General features: G+C 39.8%; 1 protein-coding gene and 1 long non-coding RNA gene across 4 annotated transcripts in view; one reads left to right on the top strand and one right to left on the bottom strand.

The window, feature by feature from the left end:
- LOC138988474 (uncharacterized) overlaps positions 1–2,384 on the top strand; it is a 38,995-nt gene extending 36,611 nt beyond the window's left edge. Inside the window, exons 3-4 of the long non-coding RNA XR_011464682.1 lie at positions 1,615–1,967; positions 2,246–2,384. This is a non-coding gene — a long non-coding RNA (uncharacterized lncRNA). The remainder of the gene's footprint in view (positions 1–1,614; positions 1,968–2,245) is intronic.
- On the bottom strand, positions 1,977–18,889 carry DHFR (dihydrofolate reductase). Of its 3 annotated transcripts, XR_011464681.1 has the most exons (7): positions 18,659–18,889; positions 18,258–18,307; positions 15,318–15,423; positions 11,911–12,037; positions 9,257–9,372; positions 6,381–6,633; positions 1,977–4,792 (listed from the first exon to the last, which is right to left on the bottom strand). XR_011464681.1 is itself a non-coding variant. In XM_005904541.3 (6 exons), exons 1-6 carry the CDS (start codon positions 18,742–18,744, stop codon positions 4,714–4,716), a joined length of 564 nt encoding a protein of 187 aa, XP_005904603.1. In that variant the 5' UTR covers positions 18,745–18,889; the 3' UTR covers positions 1,979–4,713. The 3 variants fall into 3 exon arrangements, 2 of the variants coding, with proteins under 2 accessions (XP_005904603.1, XP_014336536.1); XM_005904541.3 differs by lacking the exon at positions 6,381–6,633 and having other exon boundaries at positions 1,979–4,792; XM_014481050.2 differs by lacking the exons at positions 6,381–6,633; positions 18,258–18,307 and having other exon boundaries at positions 1,979–4,792; positions 18,659–18,792.
- Between the last annotated feature and the right edge of the window lie 68 nt (positions 18,890–18,957).

Raw genomic sequence — 18,957 nt, forward strand, 5'->3', positions numbered from 1 at the left:
GAGATTGAACCTGTGTCTCTTACATCTCCTGCAATGGCAGGCAAGTTCTTTACCACTAGCGCCACCTGGAATTGACATATATATTTCTGATTCTATGGAAAATCCAGACCAATTCAATCACATTTGTGTGCTTAAGTACTAGCAGTAGTTTTTAAGATGGAAATTCAGAACCATTCAATCTGGATGAACCTTCTTCCTGCTCCTCTGAGTTTATACTAAGTGAATTGACAGCACTCTTAATTTCAATTCAAATGTGACAAAATGCTGTCTAGGGAAGTGAGACAGATGTTTGGGCTGTCAGGCTGCCTGGAGATACACACAGAGGAACTCTAGTGGGTAAGAGCCAGCAGGGAGCACTCACCAAATGAGACCCATAGGGTTCAGACCGGCTTTCCACTCATGACTTGAAACAAAGACCTATAAAGGAGTAAGCTTTGAGGACAGAATGTGAAGAAATCTATGGTGTTAAGAGCCTGTTGGGGAAGGATAGGTTTCCTAATCAGATGGAAAAGTCAAACAAGAATATATCCCACAATAGAAGAACACTTTTTACCAAATATAATGACATAGGCAATGAGAATACAGGTAATATGCAACTAAAATCCAAGCCCAACATGTAATGTTAAACAAAGGCTCTAAATGACAAAATTACTGCCATGTGCAAAGAATGGTATTACTCTTTCCATTCTTTGCAAGAATGGTCTAGTCTTTGCCCATGAATGAGTCAGTTTCCTAAAATACAGAGTTCTTTCCTAAGAAGACCTGCACTCTGCTTACATTTCTCACGACCCCTAAAGAACAATTAGCATTAACTCTTTCCAGTCTTCTAGTTTCAAAAAACTCAACAGCCCGTACTAGAAGTGATAGGGATAAAGAGACCAAGTAGGTGAATAAACAGTTAATCCCACTTGGGGATTGTAAGTAAGAAAAATATGGGAGACCCTTGTAAGTTAATGATTACTCAAGAAAGCAGGTGTTCTTAACCACAAAACCAAGCAGGCTTGCTTGGCAACAAAACCATGCAACAGAAGCAGGAGACGTGCCCCCAAAGAACAAAACAACAGGGGCTTGAGACCCACATCCTGCCAGTGAGTTCAGTAAGTTAATGATCCCTAGGACATGCTCTCTGCACACATAAAAAACAATAACTTGTGGACCTAGCTTGACCACACAGGGAAAAGAAAACCCCCCTGCCCAACCTGGAGGAGGAGCTGATGATGGAAGCATGTCTACTCAAGAAAGACAAAGTTCTTCTTCTCCATCTCCTCACTTTTCCTTTGATTATAAAACTGTAGCCCAGGAAGTTCTCTGTGCATGGCACTGCCTCACCCATCCTCTTATAAGCCTCACAAGGATCCTATTCTTATCTCTTTTCCTCTCGCTGAATTCTTTCTGCACTGAGACATAAAGGACTGTGGTACCAGAGCTTTTTGGAGCCCTCTGAAACAACACAAAATGATTTTCGAAGCAAGATGCATTTCCAAACTATTCAAAGATTCAAAAATAGAAAAACGGGGGTTGTAAGTCAAGTTATAATCCGTATCTTTCTCTGTCCCTTTCTGGCTAACTGCTCACCCAATCTTTTTTTTTTTTTTTTTTTTTCGTCCTCCACAGTTAGACTACATTTCCCAGGCTTCTTGCAGTTGGATGCGGTTATCTGACAAAGTTTTGGTCAGTGGAATGTGGAAGAAAGTCACGTGTAACCAGTTCCTGGACTGCCCTCGCGGCCAGACCTCCCACAAGTGATCCTCCGTGCTTTTTCCTTTTTGGCAACAGTCCTGGAAATGCCTAGTCGAAGACATACACTGCAAGGTGGAATGAACCTGGCTCCCTTTATCACCACCTGGAGAGCTACCTGCTGACCGGAAACACCTGTGTTGGACTTCATCTGCGCAATAAACTTCCATGTGTTAAGTCATTGTGATTAGGGTTTCATCTGCTAAGGCAGTGAATTCTCAATCAACATGGTGAGTGAACAGCATTACTTCACTTTTAATGTACTGGAGGGGAAGGGCACACATTTGCTTTAATCTATCGATTGGGAATGTCATTTATAGCAATGTGGTTAATATAATGAAATGCCAAATCAGCCTCAAATGTGGATGCCACATAGAATTTATTATAAGATTGAATATACGATATAAGTGACTTAGCACAGATTTATCAGTTAAAAATAATTTAGAATTTTAACAGCATGGTTCTATTATTTCAGTTTTTCTTTCATTCCCTTTTTCCTTCCTTACAGGTATTTCAAATTCAGTAGGTTCACAGCCAAAATCCAGTACCACCAGAAAATCCTGTTACCTCCAACTTTTAAATCTATCCTGAATCAAATTTTTTACTGCACCTGATTCTCTAGTCTGAATTACTATCATTCCTCTCCTGAACCTGTAATTTGTCTTCATGCTTCTATGTATTTTAAAATTGTAAAATACTTTAAACTATCTGTGTCTTTATACTTTTTACTATATAAAGAAGTATGAAATTGTACATAATCATAAACATGGAATTGTTTTAAGTGTTTACATTTGCTGGTCCTGAGCATGTCATATTTTGGCCACCTGATGTGAAGAACTGACTCACTGGAAAAGACCCTGATGCTGGGAAAGATCGAAGGCAGGAGAAGGGGACAACAGAGGATGAGATGGTTGGATGGCATCATTGATGCAATGGACATGAGTTTAAGTAAACTCTGCGAGTTGGTGATGGACAGGGAGGCCTGGCGTGCTGCAGTCCATGGGGTCACAAAGAGTTGGACACGAATGAGCGACTGAACTGAGCGTGTCAGCAGCCTCTTACTGCACACACCTGGGGTTCTGTCTAGTCATTGGTGTGTTCAGTCGTAGACAGGTCAGGGGGCTGACAACCCTGGGAGTAGCCCCCATCAATGGGTGGGGGATAAATACTCCAGCTTTCCTCCCCTCCATTTCCCAGATATTTCAGCAGTACTGAGTTTGTAACCCAATGGGAACTTGCTCGCTGACCTTGAACTGGCCTTCTTACCTTCCCGGTTTGACTTTTCCACGTACCAACTGATGCTTTCTGATACCATCTATCAAATAAATTGGTATTACTGAGAACGCCACATCTGATGTGTGTGGATGGTACCCTGCTGTAGCTTTAATTTGCATTTCTCCAATTAGGCAGGGACATTTTGGTCATTTGAGTTTCCTCTTCTCTAATTGGCTTCCTTCTTTTTTGTGTCAGTATCTAAGACCTATAAACTCTGGATACTAAGAGTTTTCTGGTTATGTTCCTTGCAGAGAGTACCACTGTTTTCGTGTGGTTTGTAAGTCTTCCTCAGTATTGGTTCCTATTTTTCTGTGTGATCTGTCTTTTCCCTCTAGGAGGATTTTAGGACATTTCTTTTTACTTCTGATGGCCTGTATCCTAATTTTACTGCTAAACATAAAGGGCTCTATTTATTAAGTCATTTTTGTAATAAAAATAAGCACATAATACTTCAGAAAGTCTAATCACGACAGACATACCTAATGCAGAAAACAACACTCCAAACTGGTACTGTCAATAGCCTGCTGCATGCTTTCCCCCACACTTTAACATTTATTAGACATTTTGAGTTGATACATAAGTTGCTTCTTAGCAGTTTTTGGTATTTTTCAGTCATCCTTTTTTTTTACTGGTGCAGATGTTACATTTTATAGACATATTAAATAGTTCTTTATTAATCAACATTTGGGTTCTTTCCAAGTTTAAAACAAAATTTTGCAACTAATATTCTTGGACCCATCTCTTTGTTCAGGAATAAGTTTTAGAAGTGGAAGTTCTGGGTCCAAACCCAGAATATTTTGAATTTTAATTGATACTGCTAACTTACACACTAAAAAGTTTGTACCAATTTATAGGGCAGAAAATGCTATTTTTTTATATTAGTAATCTAAATCTTTGCTAATAAGATGGGTAAAACATGGTTTATTTTTTAATTCTGTGATGTTTAGTTTCTAACTTACTAATTTTGGTTTCTAGCAATATTCATTCTCAATTTATTACCTTTTAAAATTTTAGCCATTATGTGTGATTTTAGATTATCCTTTCTTGTAAAGAGCAGCCAATTCTTGTTCTACCATTGTAACATCCTGTGAAATCTCACTGAAGGTCAGAAACAAAGTTTTTAAAGGTCTCAGACGTTTTCTTAACCATCAAAAGGTAGTCTTGTACCTGTTCATCACTATCCTTGTGGAATGGTCTGTGTGAACAGAATTTTTTTCAGTAGTGTGATCTATATGGAGTAATTCTTAGTCCCTCTTTTGATCTAATTTAATAACGGAATGCTAGTTTTTCTGTTTATTGTCCATTTCTGACCTTTGAACTTACCCCCTAGCTCTACAGGCTCTGGTTTCTTGCCACCAGGGGACTCTCCCACTTTGTTATCTTGATAGATATATTCTACCCTAGGTGGTGCTGGTAACCTATTCCTGCCCCTTAATGGAAATTCAGACAGTTATAGCAAGACATGTTTTACAAATGGTATCTGATAGAGTCTAGTTAAGATTAATGGGGAATATACAACTATATAAAAAACAGATAACTCATGAGAACCTACTGTATAGCACAGGGAACTCTACTCAATGGTCTGTGGTGATCTAAGGTAAGGAAATCCAAAAAACAGGGGATATATGTATAGCTTATTCACTTTGTTCTACAGCAGAAACTAATACAACATTGTAAAATAGATCGGAAAACATTTTCACATTAATTGTTCTTTTCATATACTTCAAATTTGTACTTAATGCCTTTTTCCTCCTGGACATCCAAAGGAACACCTGGATATCTGTAAAAAAAAAAAAAGATGTATAATTAAATATTATGCAAATACATCACACATGCAATAGTAAGCAAAACTTCAAACTCTGTAGAGCGTTAGAAAATGAAACGTTTAATTCTTCCTTTCCTTCTTACTCCAAATTCTTCTCCCCCAAACTAACCACTGTTAGCAGTTTGTCTTTATCTTTCCACTGTATTATCCAGCTAATGTGAAATTTCTTAAGGACGTTTTCTAAGTCTTAAACTTGGTATCAAATTTCTTGTGTGAGCAAAGGGAAAATAAAATTCAACCTTTAACTGTCAGAGTGGAACTGAAGTTATATGTGATGTATGGTAATTCTTGATTTCTGTTTAATTAGTAGACACGACACCGCTCTAATTCCCCACTGTGTGGCTTATTGCAAATCCTTTACTAGAATCACTGTTTATTTTTTCTGTGCCCTAACACTCACTTAGGTTGGTGTTCCCACCAGCTTCTAAGTCAAAACCCAGGCCCTCCTTTGGGTATATACTTAGAAGTGGGATTGCTGGATCATATGGTAGTTCTACTTTTAGTATTCTGAGGAGCCATATACTGTTTTTCACAGTGGCTGCACCATTTTACATTTCTATCAGTAGTGTGCAAGAGTCCTAATTTCTCCACATCCTTGCCAACACTCTCTCTCATTTTTCTGGTAAGTGAAGTCACTTAGCAAGTGAAGTCCGGTAAGGCTCTTGAGGAGATAATTGCACTTCCATGTTCACTACAGCCGAGATATGGAAACTATAGCGACAAATGAATATATAAAGAAAATATGTATACATAAAATAGACTATCATTCAACTTTCAAAAGAAAAGGACATCCTGCCATCTGTAACAACATGGATGAACTTGGAGGACAATATGCTAAATGGAATAAGTCAGTCGCGGAAGGACAGTATTGCATGATTCTTCTTACATGAGAAATCTACAATGGTCAAATTCATGGAAGCAAGAGAGTACAAGGGTGGTTCACAGGGGTTGGGGGAAGGAGGAAACAGGGAGTAGCTGTTCAAAGGGTATATACAATTTCAGCAGGATCAGTCAGTCCTGGAGATGTTCTGTGTGACACTGTGCCTATAGTTTACAATACTGTATTGTATTGATGAGGGTAAAGAAGGAGAGTGAAAAAGCCAGCTAAAAACTCAATATTAAAAAACTAAGATCATGGCATCTGGTCCTATTACATTATGGAAAACAGAAGGGGAAGAGGTGGAAGCTGTAATAGATTTCCCCTTTCTGGGCTCTAAAATCATTGTGGATGGTGACTGCAACAATGAAATTAAAGACGATTGCTTCTTGGCAGGAAAGCTATGATAAACCTAGACAGTGTGTTAAAAAGCAAAGACATCACTTTGCCAACAAAGGTCTGTATAGTCAAGGCTATGGTCTCTCCTGGAGAAGGCAATGGCAACCCACTCCAGTACTCTTGCCTGGAAAATCCCATGGACGGAGGAGCCTGGTGGGCTGCAGTCCATGGGGTCACTAGGAATCAGACATGACTGAGTGACTTCACTTTCACTTTTCACTTTCATGCATTGGAGAAGGAAATGGCAACCCACTCCAGTGTTCTTGCCTGGAGAATCCCAGGGACAGCGGAGCCTGGTGGGCTGCGGTCTATGGGGTCGCACAGAGTCGGACACGACTGAAGCAACTTAGCAGCAGCAGCAGCAGCATGGTCTCTCCAGTAGACATGAATGGCTGTGAGAACTGGATCATAAAGAAGGCAGAGTGCTGAAGAATTGAGGCTTTCAAACTGTGGTCCTGGAGAAGACTCTTTATAGTCCTTTGGACAGCAAGGTGATCAAACCAGTAACAACATGGATGACCTTACAAACAGAATACTAAGTGAGAGACTTCATTTTATATGATTCTGTTAATATGAAATATCCAGAATAGGCATATCTATAGAGGCAGAAAATAGATTAGTGTTCCCTAGAGCCAAGATGGGAGGGGAATAAAGAGCAGCTGCTAATGTGCACAGGGATTTTTTAGCAGGGTGGTGAAAATGTTCTGAACTTGAGATTGTGGTGATAGCCACAAAACTCTGAATATACTAAAACCCATTGAATTTTATATTTCGAATGGATGAATGTTGAGATGTGTGAATCATTTCTCAGTAAAGATGTTCACATTTTTTTTTCTAGGAGTCAAAAAGCCAGCCCTGTATTTAAATTATAAAGGATTCTAAAGGGTCACAGCTTTGTAAGATGTCTGATTCAGAGCAATAGGGTTTAGACAGGTATTTTAAAGGTATTTAATATGAAGCTGATTCACACAGTAATTTATTCTTTTTGTTAGTAGCAAAAAAAGAAAGGTAAAAAAGAGGGACAGCAGAGATCAGTATCCACAGAAGGTGAGAATCAGATCTAAGCAGCACAGGAGAAAATAAGCTGGGACAACAAAACACAGACAATTTTTAAAAACTGTATATACGGTGGTGGTTTAGTCATTAGTTGTATCCAACTCTTTGCGAGTTGGATACACACACTGTATCCACAGTACTGTATCTCCACGAACTGTAGCCTGCTAGGCTCCTCTACCCCGGGATTTCCCAGGCAAGAATACTGGAGTGGATAGTCATTTCCTTCTCCAGGGAATCTTGCCAACCCAGGGATCAAACCTGATCTCCTGTGCTGCAGGCAGATTCTTTACCGACTGAGCCACCAGGGAAGCCCCACGTGTATATATATGATTGAAATCAATAATGTGATTTTTCTAAGCAGTCACCTTTGGAGACCAAATAAGCAAAAGGCTGTACTTTGGTTGTTTAGGAAATTTTTAGAGTTCTTAGAGTTTCCAGATTTTTTTAGAGCTAGTTAAGAGCCCAAGAAAATCAGTTACACCCTTCATTTGATTCAAGACCATTACCTATATTACTCTAAAAGAAAATGCAAGTGGCTCAGTCATGTCCAACAATGCAACCCCATGGACTGTAGCCTGCCAGGTTCCTCTGTCCATGGAATTCTCCAGGCAAGAATACTGGAATGGGTAGGCCTATCCCTTCTCCAGCGGATTTTCCCAACCCAGGAATTATACCGTGTCTCCTGCATTGCAGGCAGATTCTTCACCAGCTAAGTTACCAGGGAAGCCCCAATTCTAGAAAGTAATATACTTTAGTCTAAAGCTTTATAGTAAATATATATAATATATTTTACCCTGCAAAAGTATGACTTAATTGAGACTGGCCCTCATCATCCATTTATACAGACTTTGCTCTGAATGTTGCTTTTAGGAGGAATTTCCAAAATCAAACTTACACTCAAAGACTGTTTTCAACTGAGAATGTCTGAAAGAATGTGTTAAGAGCTAGTCTAAAAGTGTTGGTATAATTAATCTTCTACTCTCCATAGCCAACAGCTGAAAAGTGCTTTTAAACTAAAATGTTTTCACAATCAGTTTCATGCTAAAAGCGCAAGTACAGAGTAAATCAAATGTAACCTCTTCTTCCACCTCCACCACTGCTAACTAAGTTCCTTCATCTTTCACCTGGACTACTGTAACGGGCTTCCCTCCTTCACTCCTGTCCCTCTTGCCCACTTCCCGTAACAGAACAGTTAAAGTCAAAGTGAAAGCTGCGCAGTGTCTGACTCTTTGCCACCCCATGGACTATACAGTCCATGGAATTCTGCAGGCCAGAATACTGGAGTGAGTACCATTTCCTTCTCCAGGGGATCTTCCCAACCCAGGGATCAAACCCAGGTCTCCCCCATTGCAGGCGGACTCTTTACCAGCTGAGCCACAAGAGAAGCCCAAGAATACTGGAGTGGGTAGCCTACTCCTTCTCCAGAAGAACAGTATCATTCTCTATTCAGAACCCTCTAACCTCGCCCTTGGTCTGATCCCTTTCAGTCCCCTCCTCACTCACAATGTCCACAGTGGTTTTCAGGTTCAGGGAACATGCCAGGCTTGTTTCTGCCCTCAGGTCTCTTGCACTAGCTACTTCTGGTTTCTGGAATGCTCTTCTCAGGTCTTTGTGTGGCTGGCTTCTTGCTGTTTAGCTCTCAGTGTAGGCGTCATCGTTCAGAAAGGACTTCTCAGAATACACAGAATCTACCACATTGCAGTATTTCAATTCACCACACAGAAACTCTTTGGATGCTTATCTGTTACTCACCCCCCTCCTCCTCTGTTATGAAAAACGTGATCTGGAGCATAGTGATAGTAACATCACCTGTCTAGGTAAGCACTGTATCCCCTAAGGCAGAGGTCTGATCCCGAATAAGCAGAGATCTCACAGAACGAACTAAGGCCGACTCTCTAGACTTCAGCAAAATCATTAAAACCTGAACCTTCCCAAGTGTGTTAAAGCAGATACCCCAAATTCCTATAGCTTAAGTCTATAAAACACATTACTACCTTGAATTCTATCTGAAGACACATTCTCTTTTTTATAGTTCTTAAGCAGGAAAGCCAAAGGTGCTTCAGACTAATTGATAACATTTTACTTACTCTGGAAGAAGTTTATATTTTTCAAAATCAATTTCTGGGAAAAACGCATCACTTTCAAATTCTTGCATGATCCTTGTCACAAATAGTCTAACATGGCCTGGCTTGTTCATGGCTTCCTTTGAAATAGAACAAAAGGCATTAATTTCCTTATTTATCTGTGTCTAAAGCTATAGAAACTGTAATATTTTTAATTACCTCCAAAGTATGCTATAATTATCCTATTCTTCACTTTGGGTCCCTGCAAAAGTATGACTTAGCTGAGAATGGCCCTAATCATTTATCAATAGTTACAAGGGTGAATTCAAATATACTCTGGGCTCTAGTTTGCTTGCATAAACTCTTTTTGCATCTAAGCATTCAATTTGTCTTTTATCTTAGGTTGTTGTTTAAGAATTAAAACCCCCAAATTATTTACTTTCCCTCCATGGAAAAAACTTACATATATATATATATATGTATGTATGCATGTATGTATATATGAATAAGATAGTAATTTCATGAAACTTTGACTAATGAAAATCCCAAGGGCATACTTAGTACCTTTACATAAAATTTAATAATGCTTCAATTTCTCAGCAGATAGTCACAATGCTAGTAGGTAACACATTCTGTCTGTTGTTGCCAATGATTGCATTTGGTCTTATAGAGACAGTGCCACTGCCTATAACACTGTTGCTAGTTTCTACAGAAAAAACTTCCCTAGAACAAATATCTTAAAATTCGAATACAAAGTCAGGAGTCAGTCCCAATCGCAGCTCTAATAAAGCAATAACTCTTGATTGTGAAATAGCTTACAGAAGTAAAAAAAAAAAAAAAACCCACAAAACCATATACATATAAATTCAAGTGTCTGTACTCCTTAAGATTCCACATAAAGGTCATAGAACAAATTTTACTTTTTATTTTCAATACTATGGCTTCCATTAAATCAGTTTTTTTCTTGCCCCAACCAAATCAATTCTTACTGTACCAAAAATTAGAAAAATTGAAGGGACTAATCACGGTAGCATTTGAAGATCTATATCAAAGTTAATGATATTTGTACAAGTGTATGTATGACTGAGTCCCTTCACTGCTTACCTGAAACTACCACAACGTTGTTAATTGGCTATACCCAATACAAAATAAAAAGCTTAAAGTTTGGAAAACAAGTAATAGTTAATGATATTTGGTCCACTGTTTCTGTACAGAGTCAGATGGTAAATATTTTAGGCTTTGTGGGCCATACAGTTTCATACCTTTGTAGCAAAAGCAGTCATAAACATTAATAAACCAATAGGCATGGCTATGTTCTAATAAAACTCTGTTTACAAAAACAGGCTGGTAGATTTGAATGTTCTACAAGTCATTATGATGTGAAGTAATCCCTAGTGAATTATCTACCTAGGGATTCTACTTCTTTATTTATATGCGTTTAGATATATCAAATTGTATAAATGTATTTAAGTACTTATATCGTTTAGAATCGGAGAAGGCAATGGCATCCCACTCCAGTACTTTTGCCTAGAAAATCCCATGGGCAGAGGAGCCTAGTGGGCTGCAGTCCATGGGGTCGCTAGAGTCGGATATGACTAAGCGACTTCACTTTCACTTTCATGCATTGGAGAAGGAAGTGGCAACCCACTCCAGTGTTCTTGCCTGGAGAATCCCAGGGACGGGGGAGCCTGGTGGGCTGCCGTCTCTGGGGTCGCACAGAGTCGGACACGACTGAAGCGACTTAGCAGCAGCAGCAGCAGCATCATTTACAATACATTTTCAAGTGACTGCAGTATTGAATCATTCAAAATATGATAGACACTGAGGAAAAGACAGGATTTATTTTCTTAAAAAATTCATACTTGGCCAAAAAGACCAACGAAAAATGTCCATTTTCCGCCTATTACAAATGGAAGAAATAAAGGTTGTAGAAAGAGGAACACAAAAAACAAGAATTTTTATAATATATATATATTATATATACCTCTTCTTTCTAAAATAATTTCAGTGTTCGTGTATTACCACAAGCCACCAAAGAATAGGGGCTGACTTTTTTTCCTCCCCATAAATGTTCATCTTTCATCAATGTTATAAAATTCTATGTATTAACCTCAGCATTTTCTAAAGCTGGAGGTCTTCTGGTATCAAGCAAAAGGAATTATTTTCTATTTTACATACTGTCTTCCTTTATGATATGAAATCATGTAACACTTTCTCCTTATCCTCATTTTAAACGAAAACTGCTGAGGGAGTCTTCTGTTTTTAATTAGCTCATATCCATCTAGTCACTGTATATCAATGGACAGCCATAGCCTTTTCTCGGTAAGGAACATATTTATCCTGAAAAACAGATGATAACTCAGTGTATGCAGGGCACATACGGAAAAGTAAACAATGCAGTGCAAATACAATTCTCAGGAAGGGTTTAGAATGTTTTTAAAATTGGAAACGTCAACTATTTTGAATTGAAAATAAATTGGTATAGACCTAAAAACTTATTTTAAAAGTTTCATTTAGTTTGTCTGATAGTGTTGAAAAATGAGTAATTCAAACTGACAGTATGTCTAACTTATAGAAATAACACGCTTTGCTCATGGCTTATTTTTTCAAAGTTCAGATGGCAGGGAAGCTGAAAGAGGGTAGACTATTTCTTTATATTCACAGATAATTTTTCTTACCTTATAAACAGAACTGCCTCCCACTATCCAAACCACGTCTACTTTATTTGTTAATTCTGGATCTTCAATAAGTTCTAAGGCATCATCCAGACTTTTGGCAAGAAAATGAGCTCCCTTTGGAGGTTCCCTGAGGTTAACAGAAAGAATTACACATAATATTTACAAACACCATTCATATTAGTAAAATAATCTGACTAGGAAGCAGTAATAATAAAGTAAAAATCATCATAAACATAAGACCTTTCAATAAAAAGCATTTAGCATCAGTATGGCCCATGGCCAATAATTCAACCCTTATTGATGTACAGTCCACAATGAATCAAAACCAAAACCACCTGTGATATCGCATGATATGTGTGTTAGAAAGATCAGAACGGTAGTTGTTTCTGGAGGGAAGGGGTAAAGATTCACCAGTAAGGGACTCGAGGCAGCTTTCTGGGAGTGACAGGAACGTTCTCTATCTTTGATATGGGTTACACAGGTGCATGTTGTTGCTGAGTTGCTAAGTCATGTCTGACTCTGCGACCTCATGGACTGCAGCACACGGTGCTTCCCTGTCTTCCACCATCTCCTGGAGTTGGCTCAAACTCATGTCCATTGAGTCAGTAATGCTATCTAACCATCTTATCCTCTGCTGCCCTCTTCTTTTGCCTTCAATCTTTCCCAGCATCAGAGGCATAGATGCATACATTTGTTAAAATGTAGGAAATGTACACATAAGACAAAAATGTACATTTTGTTGTACATAGTATTTATTTCAAAAGAAAAACAATAAAGTAATATTAAACTCTAGTTTTCCAAATTTATTTATGTTGTAGCGTGTATCAGTAATTCATTCCTTTTATTGTGGAATAATATTCCATAGCATGGATATAGCACATTTTGTTGATCCATTCATCAGTTGATGGACATTTGGGATGTTTCCATTTTTTGGCTACTATGAATGATGCTGCTTTGAATATCTGTGTATAGGTTCTTATGTAATTTTGCCTTCATTTCTCTTGGGTATATACCAAGGGGTGGGATTGCTGGGGCATATGATGATTCTGTGTTTAATGTTTTGAGAAAATGCCTGTTTTCCAAGTGTGGCTGTGTAATATTTCTTTTAAAGCCACAATTGGATTGTCTAAAAAGCTTTGGAAAGGCATTTTTTTCCTATACCTTATTAAGGAAACACTTACCCAAAATGACTAATATCTGGCAGCAAATTTTGGGGCTACTTTGAGGATTCAGTTTCTTTTTACCCTGGGGGTGGTGGTGGTAAGAAACTGAACCTATCTTAAAAGCTTACATGAATTAGATATTTACCTGTGTGAATCTCCCCACTGTTATTTAGGACCTAGCAGTGCCTGGCACACAGCAGGTGCTCAGGATATATGTGGAACTGACCACAAGTAGGGAAGCAGAAGGAAGGATAAAAAATAAAATGTTTCCCTAACTGGAATCCTTATTTCCCTGGTGTGCTTGGTAATAAAGATTTTAAATTTTCTCTTGGTTATAAAGATTTAAAATTTTCTCTCTGCCTTATAAAAAAAAGTGAAAATACACCAACAAATGTTATTTATAAATACATAAGAAAAAAACAAATCCAATTATATACACCACAGGGGGTCATAAGGAAGAAATTGGAGATATTCTTCCCCAACTGAAAATCTCCCCCACTGAGATTTCTTTATGTTCGTTTTAGCTCAAGCTGGCCATAAATAAACTTAAATAGTATTCAAGAATATGTTATTAAAGAGTCTCTGGGAATGGCAATACAATCAGTGAACCTACCAAGTAAAGAGATCATCAGAATATCCTAGCAATCAGGAGAGACCAGCATGAAGACTGGGGCAGATGGCAAGACATATTCCCCTACCCAAAGGCAATCAGTGCAAATATTCTGGTATACTTTCTTTCATGTTTTTAACCTATACCATACTAGGAGGGATTTGGGAGAAAATCTACACAAGCCTGAATCCCCTTAGGCTATAGTTGTGCAGTGTTTTTTTCCTTCCCATGGTCTTTGATATATTCACTTGGCTAGGCTACAGTACTCAGTTATTTAGACAGCAATCTAGGTGTTGCCATGAAGGTATTTTGTAGATGTGATTAAAGCTGATAATTAGATGACTTTAATCTGGGTGGACCTAATTCAAGGGGTTGAAAGGTATTAAGAACAGATCTGAGGCTTCCCTGAAGAAATTTCCCCAGTGGGCAGCAGCTTCAGCCCCTTCTAGAGTTCCTGCCTATCCTTCCTGATGGTCTGCCGTCTATGGGGTCGCACAGAGTCGGACACGACTGAAGCGACTTAGCAGCAGCAGCCAGCCCCCACAATGGCATAATTCCTTGCAATAAAAGTCTTTTACCTATCTATCTGCTACTGGTCTGATGCTCTGGTTGAACCCTAATAATACACATGGGAAAGGAATATTATGACCCTTGTTCTTAAGCAAGCAGTACCTTAGGATACTGCATTCTTTTTCTGCTTAGATTATTAGTTTAAGAGAGAATAATTACCATGCCAATTCCAAACTTCCTCTTATGGTATAATTCAGGTGCTCCCCCACCCCCCAAATCCCTTGGGGTTCAGGAAGTTATCTTAGTGAGCTAGGACCAATGTAAACAGTAACAAAAAGAAACAAAATGGAAAGCCCCTGTAGAGTAAATGCCATGGAAGCCTTGGTGCGGACAAAGCACTGGAGCTGACTTGATGAACAGCCTTAATGCTATTACTTGAACCACCTCTCCCTCCTCACCCTGCTGAGTCCCCAGGGCATTTCCAGGCATCCAGATCTATGTCACCTAATGTTAGACTGGTGAACAGAAAAATTCCTTGCACAGGTCAACAAAAGACACTCCTGAGAATCCCTGGGAAATGCTTCCATTTCAAAACTTTGAAATTTTTAACCTTCAGACTTTGGGTAAAGAGCCTAAGTACAAAATATTATTTGGGTGTTGTGGTAAACTAGAAATAACAGAGCACAAGATGAAATAACACAGCACAGTTTTTAGCTTATTTGAAAACTTACAGTATTTAGGGATAGGTACAGAGAAAGGATAACCACTTAATTTTGGTAAGGTCCAAAACATATGTATTTTGATTTTATGTGAAACTAGAGTTTCTTAAGTTACATTATATAACATATTTAAGTTTACTGAATAATGGTTCAAGGAAACTCGCAAATCTATTACCATAGTTAGATTTAATGTAACTTGTCAAGTGATGAAATCAATCCCTTGAGTAACAGAATAAGTTACTGTCATGAGGCATACATAACTTCTACTTCATTTTCTGTAATCACCTTTATGATATTAAGTAGTTTCATCCATAGTAATATTCATACTATTTCAGTCATATACTAACCCTCTACCATAAGAAATGGAACACGATTTTCTTGCCGTGAATTTGTTATAATACTTACTTGAGTTCTCTACTGAGAACTATATTAATTCTGTCCTTTAAAGGTCGATTCTTCTCTGGAATGGAGAACCAGGTCTTCCTACCCATAATCACCAAATTCTGTTTACCTTTAAAATCACATGGAAAGAATAAATATATTTTGAGAGCATACATATATATTTTTATATACTTATACATACATGCATAGATATGATGGTCATAGTGACACCTAGTGGATCTGCTTTAAAAATTAAAATTTAAAACAGCTTTACCAAAATTTATCATGTCATCCATTATCTAAGTCTAATAACTATTATTCCCTTTGCCTTTAGCCAATTTATAACCAATATATAGCTTTAACCAACTGTAACCATGTATATTATAGTAGTTAAAAGCAAAGATACTGGGATGAAGTGCTAAAATTGAATGTATTGTCATCTACTAAGCAAGTCATGTTTATTTCCTGTGCTTTATTTTCCTTACCTATAAAATGGAGATAACAATGGTTCCTACTTGTAGAGTTGTTATGGGTATTTAAGACTTATTTATTGTTATGGGTAATTAAGTTGTTAAGGGTATTTAAGGGCTTCCCTAGTGGCTCAGATGGTGAAGCCTCTGCCTACAATGCGGGAGACCTGGGTTTGATCCCTGGGTTGGGAAGATCCCCTGGAGAAGGAAATGGCAACCCACTCCAGTACTCTTGCCTGGAAAATCCTATGGATGGAGGAGCCTGGGAGGCTACAGTCCATGGTGTTGCAAAGAGTCGGACACGACTGAGTGACTTCACTTCACTTCACTTCTGGTGGCTCAGCTAGTAAAGAATCCGCATGCAATGTGGCAGACCTGGGTTCGATCCCTGGGTTGGGAAGATCCCCTGGAGAAGGGAATGGTACCCACTCCGGTATTCTGGCCTGGAGAATTCCATGGACTGTATAGTCCATGGGGTCACAAAGAATTGGACATGATTGAGCAACTTTCACATATATACATTATTTATATTTGCATACTTTATATATTTAAATTACAGTAATTTTTCTTAAAGATAGCTGCTTAATATTCCAAGCAATGAGCTTAAAAAACATTATCAATTGTGCCTCTAAGCTTCTCTTTCAACTATACTGCTTCTATGAAAACGTTACATATGTAGCTTCCAATTTGTTTAATTACTTAGGAGGGAAAAACCTTGGGAGTTGGCTATCTGGATCAAAGGAACATATACATTTCTATGATTCTTGACATGTTCTGAGAGACTATCAAAGGAGTGCATGTATCTGTTTTCTTAAAGAATCATCATTAGTTTGATTTTTTCAAAACAAAAACATGAAATTTACAAACTGCAAAAAATTTTATTTTCCTTCAAGAATAAACAATCCCCCTCCCCCCCCGCCCCATAATTCAGAGAATCCTTATACAATATTCACTATATTTGCAAGGACAGAACTTTATGTGTTCAATAAGGAGATTATCAACTATTAATGAAGCTAACAGGTGAGGAATTCTGATGAGGAAAATGGCACAGATCTGACCTAACAACTAAGGTAGAAATGATGAATGAAGGACGTAGGGAGACAGCCAAGACATCTTTGGTACCCTTTCATTCATTCATCCAAGAAATACTATATTTACTGAAAACAAGCAAACAGGCAGAGGATGCTCTTCTTATTAGCAGGCCATACTTAGGATTTTGAGAGCGTTAATGTCAATCCTTTGCCTTAGAGCTCTTGCCATCTGGTCTCGACCAGTGATTCAAGGGCCAAATCCAAGGACCTTTTATCCCTGCCATTACAGTTATGCTGCATCTGCTCCTTTCCGATTTATGGTTCCCCTGTTTACTCTGCTTCTGCTCCTCCAAGGAACAAAGATACACTCTTCTTAGGCTTTAAATGGTCCTATCCCTCATGCCCATATTCTTTTCCCTGGTTATCCTCTTCTTGCCAGTGGTTCAATTCACCTCATTCCCTGAGCCTGAAGTTGTCTGGAATATCCTACAAGCACTTCAAAATTGTCATCATTAGAGCTGCTCACTATTTCCCATGTCACTCAGACTATCAAACTGGAAATGAGAGTTCATCCTTGCCTTACCGCACCACCTTCAACTTTCGGATCTCCAAATCGAGCATCTTGTAACGGTTTTTTGCCCTTTGTCCTCTCCATTGCCATTCAGACATTATCATCTTACAGCAGCAGCGATTTCAAAAGCCGCTTCCGTTCTCCTTTGCGGGCTCTGACCTCCAAAGAAGCCTTTACCTAGCTTCCAATTTTGCCCAATACCTGAATTGTACGGAGCCTGGTGGGCTGCAGTCCATGGGGTCTCGAAGAGTCGGACATGACTGAGCGACTTCACTTTCATTTTTCACTTTCATGCACTGGAGAAGGAAATGGCAACCCACTCCAGTGTTCTTGCCTGGAGAATCCCAGGGACGGGGGAGCCTGGTGGGCTGCCGTCTATGGGGTCGCACAGAGTCGGACACGACTGAAGCGACTTAGCAGCAGCAGCAGCAACGCGCCCACATAAAATTTCAAATAAACTTTTTTTTTAAGGAATGTTTAATGAGTCTTGGGAACTGTATACACATTGATGTTAAGACAAAAGGTCCAAGACTAACATGAGCAACTTTTCACTTAAGTAAAATTTGCACTGGTAAGCTTTGGTACCCCACTCCAGTACTGCTGCCTGGAAAATCCCATGGATGGAGGAGCCTGGTGGGCTGCAGTCCATGGGGTCGCTAAGAGTCGGACACGACTGAGCGACTTCGATTTCACTTTTTCACTTTCATGCATTGAAGAAGGAAATGGCAACCCACTCCAGTGTTCTTGCCTGGAGAATCCCAGGGGCAGGAGAGCCTGGTGGGCTAACGTCTATGGGGTCACACAGAGTCGGACACGACTGAAGTGACTTAGCAGCAAGCTTCCTCAGGCAAGACCTTTCGCAAACTTGAAGCACTTAAAAATGCCACATTACCTTCTACTGAAGAGACTGTAGTCATTCTTTGGAAATACTGGAATTCATTCCTACAAGTTAAGAGAAACACGCAGTTCCTCAGAATGTGATCCCGTGGGCTTAAGCTCTAAAGCCCCCGCGACAAACGGGGCGCTGGTTGCGGGGGGGGAGGGTACTTCCAGGGCGGGGTAGGAGCCGGGCAGCTAGAGCAGGACGTAAATCAATAACCTGCCGCCAGGCTCCGGACGCAGAATGAAGCCCAAGCCTAGCTCTTGCCAGCTCAGGTCACGAGACCGATCGCTCCTTCTCCCAGCGTCGGCCGACGCGGCCCAGGTATCCCAATCAAGGGCCGTTGGCGCCAGCTTCCATTCTTGACACCCCACCCCCCACCCCCCACCCCCCGCCCCGGACTCAGCAGATACCTGAGCGGTGGCCAGGGCAGGTTTCCGTTCTTGCCGATACCCATGTTCTGGGACACAGCAACGATGCAGTTTAGTGGACGAACCATGACAGCGGCAGGAAAACACTTTCTAGCTAGCTGTGGACCCCGACCCCGGCACGGTCCGGCAGCTTGGCGCGAAATCTTGGGCGCCCCGCCCCTCCAGCCCTATTTGTGTAGGCGAGACCGCGCCCCCGCCCCGCCTCCCGCCCCGGCGCACCGCCGGGTCACGACGTGCTCGCGCCCGCAGACACCCCGGGAACTGCGGCCGCGGGCCCGCGC

This window comes from Bos mutus, chromosome 7 (assembly GCF_027580195.1).
Source record: "Bos mutus isolate GX-2022 chromosome 7, NWIPB_WYAK_1.1, whole genome shotgun sequence".
In the NCBI taxonomy this organism is placed as follows: Eukaryota; Metazoa; Chordata; class Mammalia; order Artiodactyla; family Bovidae; genus Bos; species Bos mutus.